Source organism: Argopecten irradians, chromosome 5 (genome assembly GCF_041381155.1).
Source record: "Argopecten irradians isolate NY chromosome 5, Ai_NY, whole genome shotgun sequence".
NCBI lineage: Eukaryota > Metazoa > Mollusca > Bivalvia > Pectinida > Pectinidae > Argopecten > Argopecten irradians.
This window is the reverse complement of record NC_091138.1, coordinates 16,695,257-16,704,636: the sequence shown is the minus strand read 5'-3', so window position 1 is coordinate 16,704,636 and position 9,380 is coordinate 16,695,257. Positions and strand designations below refer to the sequence as shown.

The window sequence follows — 9,380 nt, the reverse complement described above, 5'->3', positions numbered from 1 at the left end:
AAAAGTTTGTACTATGTGGTGTTCACTTCCGAGTACCAGTGGATACTGTTACAAAACTATAATTATGTAATATTATTAATTTGTTTCCTAATGATTTTATTATGATTATATTTTCGACAATTTTACGTTTGTCAGGTATTCGGTAATTGTTAATATATATTTATTCCCTGCAATTCAAGAATACATGTATTATATATCTGCGTATGGATCAGTTATGTTGTGTTCTGCGTATGGTTGTGTTTTGTTGTGTTGTTGTGTTTTTGTTGTGTTGTTGTGTTTGTTTTGTGTGTGTTGTGTGTTTTTTTGTTGTGTGTTGTTTGTTGTGTGTTGTTGTTGTGTGTGATGTTGTGTTGTTATGGTGTGTGTTGTGTTGTTATGTGTGGTTGTGTAATGTTATTGTGTTGTGTGTTATTGGTGTGTTGTTGTGTTTGTTGTATGCTGTGTGGCTGTGTTTGTGTTGTGTGTGTTGTGTTGTTTTTTGTTGTTCCGTGTTTGTTATGTGTGTGTGATTTTGTGTTGTGTGTTGTGTTTTTTGTGTATGTTGTGTTGTGTTGTCGGGTATTGTGTTGTTGTGTATTGTTGTGTTGTTGTTGTTAGGTGGTGTTGTATTGTTGTGTTGTGGTATTGTTTGTGTTTTGTGTTGTGTGTGTTGTGTTGTTATGTGATGTTTTGTTGTGTGATTTTGTGTTGTGTGTTTTGTGTGTGATGTTGTGTTGTGTTATGTCGTGTTGTGTGATGTTGTCGTGTGTTGTGTATTATTGTGTTGTGTTGTTTTAGGGTGGTGTTATATTGTTGTTGCGTGGTTGTGTGTTTGTGTTGTGTGTGTGTGTTTATGTGTTGTTGTAGTGTGTGTGTGTTGTTATTAGGTGTGTTGTTTTGTTGTTGTTGCGTGTTTGTGTTATGTGTTCTTGTGTTATGTTGTGTTATGTGCTGTTGTGTTATGTGTGTGTTGTTTTTGTTGTTGTGTGTGTGTGTGAGTGCGATGTTGTGTGTTGTGTGTGTGATGTTGTGTTGTGTAGTGTTGTTGAGTGTTGGTGTTGGATGTTGTTGTATTGTTGTTGCGTGGTTGTGTGTTGTGGTGTGATTGTGTTGTGTGTTGTGTGATGTTTTGTTGTTGTGTTTTTGTCGTGTTGTTGTGTAATGTTGTCTTGTGTTGTGTGGTTGTGTGTCGTGTGATGTTGTGTTTAGTGTAATGCGTTGTTGTGTTGTATGATGTTATGTTGTGTTGTATAATGTTGTGTTTTGTTGTGTTGTGTGATGTGTTGTGTAAAAACGAGTTCTTATGGGGTCACTTTTCAACGGGGTCTATTTTCAACGGGTCGGTGTAAAAAGTGCGCTTAAAGTTCAGTTTTCAACGGTTTTCGCGGTCATTTTTCAACGTTGTGACACGGGGGTCCATTTTCAACGTTACACCGGAACAGAAACTACCACTAATAGGATATGGAGCCTAAATTCCTCACAGGGGCGAAAGCTCAACTCAAAAGCTAAAGTGGTATGATGATGATGTCAGTTGCAGTGAACATTACAACATTCTTGTCTAATACATTATACTAGCTACAGTAAATTTTACCACGATCTTATCTCTCTAAGGTAAACGATCTTCAACTTGTGTTTGCTATATCGCTATGATACTAGTTATCATAAACATATCCTAATCCACTGTCTTTGAAATTCAATGCTGTAAACTTTACCAATCTCCTGCTTGTATTGTTCAGTACGGTAAAAAGGAAAACCATGTGTTTGCAATATTTATATAATCAACCGAACTGTCAATAACACTTCCTTCTAAAACGTTAATAGGTTCATAAACACATACTTTACAATTCATGATTCCCCAATACGCCGTGCCAAATAGTGCCAGCACCACACGTGCCGTTGTCAGGCTTTGTATTCCGATTGACGTCGGGAATTTCACAGCTTATCTTACTAGAAGAAATACATTGATAACCGGAGATGGATATACTTTAGTAGCTATAGCAAATAGTATAGAAAATAAATGATGTTCGGGTACCGTTTTTATTGGCTCCAAGTTTATGGGTATTCCTAGTGGCTAACATAACACTAATGTTTGCAGCATATTGGAATCCCGCTGCTGTGTATGTTTGTATCATGTGCCTTTAGGTAGATATAACGGCAGGTGTATCGTTCACCTCTAAGTTTATCTATGAAGTGAAACACTCCTGATGCCACTGGTTGTAACAGATAACAATACATATAGGAGTCAGCATGATATAAATCATAGACAAAGAATACACTGTCGTGTATATATTCACAGCATATATATATATATATATATTGTAAAAGTGACTGACCATAATGAAACAGCATCCAGATTATCACGGAGTCACGAGCATTAGATATATGAAAACTAGAACAAAAATCGCCACCAAATAAAACACGAAAAATATAATATCAAACGTGGCGGACACGTCCCTCCAAGTGACCATTGTCTGGAACTCCTTGGGAAGTGTGGTCGATGTATGATTGTCGTTGTGGGAGACATCACTAGCAACGCTTTGTGGTCTCGGCTTCCGTTTACGTTTTCGACACATTAATTGAAGTAAATACGGTACAGGTTCCGTCTGATCGGCAAAGTACCAGCGTAGAACGATTACGGTACATATAGTGCTGAGTCCACTCACGGCCATTAATGCACTGACAACGTAACACAGAATAGGTACCGGCTCTGAGTTCTTGGGCATGACACTGCTGATAATGGACAGGAACACAGCAAAGGAAAGCAACACCGTCAGGGCATAGGACACGCGTTCTCCGTGCTCCGGTGGTAACAAGAACACACAGGCGTTTAGAACACCAAGGAATAGAATTGGCAGAATGGTACTGAGGAGAGAGAATTCTGGTCGCCTTTTTATTTCTAAACTGATCACAATTGACGAGAAAAATCCTCCAAATAACTCCTCTTTAACACTATGTTTACCTAGGTCCCACTCGCCAGATTTTTCAAAGTTGGCCAGGTCGATAATAGGGTAAAGTTGGACTTCGGGACGAGTATATGGTATCGCCAGAATAAACAGGTAGCAGACGTGGATATCAAACGGGTACTTTTGTACATTTGGTACACACGTAGAAATGATGGTACCTCCTTGCAGCCAAATCACAGAGCCGTCTGAATTTAGCCTAACCGGAAACGAGTCCTCAAAGAAAAGTAGGATTCGGTCCGTCGGATTGGAAAGTGCGAGACGTGGTGTCCATATATGGTCTTCGGGTAGGACTAGGGCACGCGGGAAGTATTCGGAGATGTTCCAAGTAAGTAGTGGGTCTCGCCACCGTAAGTCCACTGCTGTGGCCAAAGAAAGCTGACCGCGCACTTCGTCAAACTCGCTTATTCCTCGTAAAAGGAATTTGACTGAAACGCGCACAGTTTCATTTTCACTTCTAACAGGTCGTAAAATGTTCGTATAATTCTCAAACAGCTTCGTATGTAAATCTTTTGTATTTTGTGCATATGCACTCGATGGCACACTCACACTCAATAATTCCAACGGTACGATCAATAATATTAGCAATGTCCTGGCCATGCCGAATTACCACGTGTAATTTTCTAATTTTTCATCAATAACAAAATTCTAAAATGAGATCAAAGCCGAATTTCATGTTAACATTTTGAACACTACCGCTGCTGTCCGTGTATATACGTGAAATGTGGAAATGAAAGTGCGGGGTTAGATGGTATTCAGGCAGGATGCCACATGCAGGGAAACTCCCCCTTAGATAATGATACGTCATTTGGGTTAGAGAAAATAAATGGAGCTCCCCACACGTGTGTACTCGTGTAGTTTAGAAAAATGGCACCTGATCATAACATGCTTTATCAAATGAAGATACATATCACATAGCGCATCCTGATATAACAACATATATTTGGAACACCGTCATGCCAACAGAAGATAGGAGCTATCTTATGGAACTCAATTATTAGGCACAGCTGCGGACCTGCTCACTTAGATAATTAAATCTTTCACAAATCATCCTAACCAAACACTTCAGTACTTAGAGTTTCGTATGATGTTCACAGAATGGATGTATAATGATACCACAGTACATCCAGTACTATTCATTAAGTCGTTTATAGTCTCCAATAGCATATTATAAATATCTGTAGCAGAATTATGTACATGCCTCACAGAAAACATACCCCTGTCAAGAAATTAATATTGAGAGAAAATGTTCTAAGGTGATAATTGACTCCGTCTGTACTAAATTAAGATCGGGATGTGCCAATACACAGTCCATAATAACTAGAGCCGAAGCATTAATTCAAGAAAAACAAACTATTTACTATGCCAATGTCAACCTGAAACCAATCTGAATGGATCTACCCCAATATCAAATATGTTAAAACCTATTTAAGTGGTATTTTCCAAAATGTCACTAACAGATATCTGGCTTACTTTTGGTTTTTTTTTTGGACCAACCTTGGAATGCCAATGTTTTAGCTTGCCCAAGAACAAGTAGTTTTTTATATTGTCCATTTTGACAAATAAGCGATAATAAACTAAACACCTTAAGTAGGATGACTTTAAGGACTCACACATAACTTAAACATGTATAAATCAACAATTCATATATATGTCTCGTTGCAATGCAAAAAATCACCAGTTCGAATTTTATCGTAACATGTCAAACGATGCTACAACATGTCAGCTTGATAGTTGAACATTATACATACATATAATAGCTTCTGTGGTTTTGATATGAAATTGAAATAAAATTGTATTTCGAATTCAAAGCAGTTGCGCAATATTGAATATACTGTAGCATAACGTTAATTGGTTAATTTGATCAGGATTAAAGGATATAAATACTCTGATCAATTAAATATATCATATCATAAGTTATTCTATATGACCTCTTGGTTATCAGAGACATTAGTAAAAGTAATGTCTCGTTTACTTTTAGTATGAAATATTTTTAATTGGATGTTTGTTAACTCTCTCAATTCTGTACAAATTGTTATAGATTCCAAATAAAAACTTGTACCACGGAAATACACTGTAAGTGTTATGATATCATAACAAAATACATTTCCATACTGTAGTCTTGATATGGAATAATAAACGTGTTAGACTGCTACACGTTATTTTAAGGAACCCGTTCAGTTATTTATGAGTCTTATGACTAAATGTGGCGACCTGTTGTGACGTCATGTGACGTTGTCGTGACGTCAGACGGCATTCCCTTGTGACGCCGGGGCCGTGTCTTCTATGTCTGGCAGTAGAGTGAGAACATCCTCCTCGACTGGTTTCGAACCAACAATAAATTGTTTGTAATCCCTACCCAACACCACACAGCACACCCGGATCTCCCCACAACATAGGTCACACACATCCACAACTGTATCCGGGGCACACCGACGCCATGTCCGACAAAAACAACCAGGACAACATTTGCGAAAAATGACCACAAGGAGTACACAAAATGACAAGGCTCCTAAAGTGACCATTATAACACCAGTAGCCGTTATAGAATTCCGTCTCACACTCGACTTCACAATAGTTTCTACGGGCTTGTCATTGTCCAATAAAATAGAATTGGTGACGATCATAGAGCGGAAAGGATCATCCAAGAAATATTTGTGTAATTCTTCGGCTTCTTTGTGGTAAATTTCCTTTGAGATTTTATCTGCAACATCACTTCTTCCTATTTGATAAAGTCTTAATGCAAGTTTGTTGAATGTTTTACCTTTGCCGTCCGTTCTATCCCAACGAAGCAGAATGGTCAGACAAGTGTCGTCTGGCTCACCAACACCGGTGACAGGTTTCCATAACTGAAACGTTTTCCTGTGTAATGCCTCGGACAACATTTTGCATTCCTTTGGTGACAGCTCCTTGGCAATAAATTCCATCTCTTTCATATTCATGTCTATTGTCGATACGGCGAAATGAACTAATCCTAACGACAGAATGCACACAACAGCTATTTCCATTTTGGGCAGACGAGCTATTAATCTTGATGGCGGTATGACGTAATAATGACGTCGTCGTCTTTTCGCTATATACAGAGTCACCTCCTCCTGCGATCATGGTAGCATAAGATCTGTGAAAACTCAGTACATACATAATGTTGATAAAGAAACAGTGTTAACAAGCTTTTTTCTGCTTTATAGTTTCTGTATTTGCATATTACAGAGTTAACTGTCCTTGTGGGCAGGTATTTATTATGTATTTGCGATCGTAACGTCATTTTTTGGGAAAGCGACGTGCGCCCACAAAATAGTGACGTCACAATGCATATCAACCCACATTGAAAATACACAACGCATCTTGTTGATAATGGATTTGCGGTTTAAAATGATTCAATAATAAACTACTTTTATTAAGATATTTAATAAAATGAAAAAAAAAAATAAATAAACATTATCGTCAAAGACGAAACAGCCATTTACAGCCATCTTTCTTGACCGCTGGCATGACAATTGTGACATAACAATGGTTATAACATCATAATAAACGGTTGGCAGTTCATTTAAGCATTGAACGTCTTTCAGTTGGCATTCATATCCAATATGGGCCAATATGAATGCTAACTGGACATAGGCAAATTCCATAAAGCGCACTAGCGTTGAATTTGCATCTGTCCAGTTGGCATACATTTAAATATTGAACGTCTTTCAGTCGGTATTTATATTGGCTATATATTCCATGAAGCTGAACAACTGAAAGACGTTCAATGTATATTTTTACATTTGGTTACAATATAACCGTGACACACGAAGGGATTTTGCATCTATAATGAATTAATCATTCGTTATTGTCAAGGATTGAACAGCCATTAGAACAGCAGTTTTCTGTGATCACTGTCACGACAATTGTGACGTCACAATTAAAATGACGTCATAATAAGCGATTGAAGTTCATAGTCTACATGACTGCCAACTGCGAAGGTTACATAGTGGGACTAAGACGGAGCAGCCATTTGAACAGCAATCTTCCGTGATCGCTGGTGCGACAGTTGTGACGTCACAATGATAATGACGTCGTAATTAGCAGATGGAAGTTCATAGACTGATAAATGCCAACTATGCATGGTAAGGTTACATAGCAGGGCTGCAGTGAAAATGTAAATATACTTTATATTGGTCTAAAGTTTGTTTTAGCAACAAATTTTATTGTAAACAATTGACAAACGGATAAGGCAACTGATATAAACACCCTTTCCACAATATACAAGTATATGCAATTTTACAAAACGTAATATAGCCTATTACTTCTCCGTGAACACGTATAAACTATCTGGGCTGCTGTACATTCCTATACAGTGACGCCCGTCCCTGACGGGTGGTAGACATACGGAATCCCATCTAAAACCGTCGAGGCTTCTATGATGACTGTGTGATAAGTGAAGTTATCATATTCTGTTTTTCTTTACATCACGATATGTTCACGGTACAAAATTATGGATTTAAGGCCCTGTACTTCGTTTTTCATGACGTTCTTGATGGAAAGTTTCATTTGAAAAAAAACCCATTATTATCTTAATGACTTTGCAGCTGATATTCTTAGAAAAATTCTGAAATCTCCAAGAAGATATTTTGACATTGGCGATCTTAGATAAAGCACATATATACAAAATTCCAAACCCACACAAAACATTCGAACCATTTGTCCGATTTTTTCCTGCTCTTCTATCGACACCGTTCATGCCGTTGCCAGATCTATCGTAATATATTATTAAATATCAAAGGAACACAATTTGACAAAGCATGACAATTTATTGACTCGTTTCCTATCCGGGACTCGAACTCACGATCTACGGGACCCAATCGCCTAATACCTTCTACCACTGCGCCACATCCACGTCCATCAGTGTAATATACATATACTATTAAATTTATTTCTGCGAGTTCTTCTTTCCTATAACCTTCAGATATTCCACATCCAATCGGTGTTATAGTCGCGTCTGAATTTTCCATGAAAATTATGTAATCGATGCAACTTTATCAACTTTGAAAACTTTCAGCAGGTTATTTATTCTGTGATAGTCTAGAACGCAACGATACGTATACCGTGCCACGGGATTTCGTGCCATATATTTGGACATATCTTTGTGTCTATCGAAAATTTTCAAATGTGACTATAACAATCCTATCTATCCCTGTAGATAATGTGGTTCTAGCTGGAGTCGTAGCTGGATGATGAGCTGCACGAGATTGACATGTTGCGTAGCATCACGAAAACAATGAAGGCGTGAACTGGTACGCCATATTACATTTAGAACGCGTTTTAAACCGAACACCTGACACACATGCCAAATGACTTCACTTGTCAAGATTTAGAGTTAAACAAAGGATCAAATTCAGTTTTCTTTAACATCCGCCAGATTGGTTGCATTTCCACTGACATTTAGCAATGGAAAAAATCTCATAATGATCTCTGCTTCCATCCGTATACTCGAAAAGTCACAGGGACCTGAGAATTAGTTACAGTTCAACAGGTTTACTTACATATTAATGAATATGGTGATATTTACCGGATTTTAATCTAGACCCCTAAAACGTCCGCAAGTGATACACAGACACTATAGGACAGGCAAAAGTCAACGTAAAATGTATGCCCTTCATATAGACAATTAAGGTTGATGTGATTAAATATCGGAAATTGTAAAACAATGTCCAAACTCCTGTTCATGAATTGGACAATGGATATTTGGAACGAAGATTAAAGACTGGATATAACATGGAACTTCTTTAATAACCTCAAAACCAATTTCTCATTAACAAACATAACAAGAAACCTGATATTACATATGAGCCAATTTCGTTCAAATAAATGACCTTGGCCTTCATTCAATACCATGACTTTCAAAAATACTTAATACTCTTTATACTATTTCTTTTCAATGGCCAAGAGATCGGATACATTGTATTATTTTTTTGGCAACAGATCAATTTACGCTTTTAGCAACAAATTAATATCAGGTTTACGCTTTTAGAAACAGATCAATATCAGGTTTACGCTTTTAGCAACAGATCAATATCAGGTTTATGCTAAACAACAGATCAATATCAGGTTTACGCTTTTAGAAGCAGATCAGTATCAGGTTTACGCTTTTAGCAACAGATCAATATCAGGTTTACGCTTTTAGCAACAGATCAATATCAAGTTTATGCTAAACAACAGATCAATATCAGGTTTATGCTTTTAGAAGCAGATCAATATCAGGTTTGCACTTATAGCAACAGATCAATACCAGGTTTACGCTTTAAGCAACAGATCAATATCAGATTTACGCTTTTAGCAACAGATCAATATCAGGTTTACGCTTTTAGAAACAGATCAATATCAGGTTTACGCTTTTAGCAACAGATCAATATCAGGTTTATGCTAAACTACAGATCAATATCAGGTTTACGCTAAACT

General features: G+C 37.4%; 1 protein-coding gene across 1 annotated transcript; it reads right to left on the bottom strand.

Moving 5' to 3' along the window:
• Positions 1 to 1,004: 1,004 nt before the first annotated feature.
• On the bottom strand, positions 1,005 to 5,997 carry LOC138323027 (neuronal acetylcholine receptor subunit alpha-7-like). The gene has a single exon (XM_069267346.1). The coding sequence runs from the start codon at positions 3,537 to 3,539 to the stop codon at positions 2,337 to 2,339; it is 1,203 nt and encodes a 400-aa protein (XP_069123447.1). The 5' UTR covers positions 3,540 to 5,997; the 3' UTR covers positions 1,005 to 2,336.
• Between the last annotated feature and the right edge of the window lie 3,383 nt (positions 5,998 to 9,380).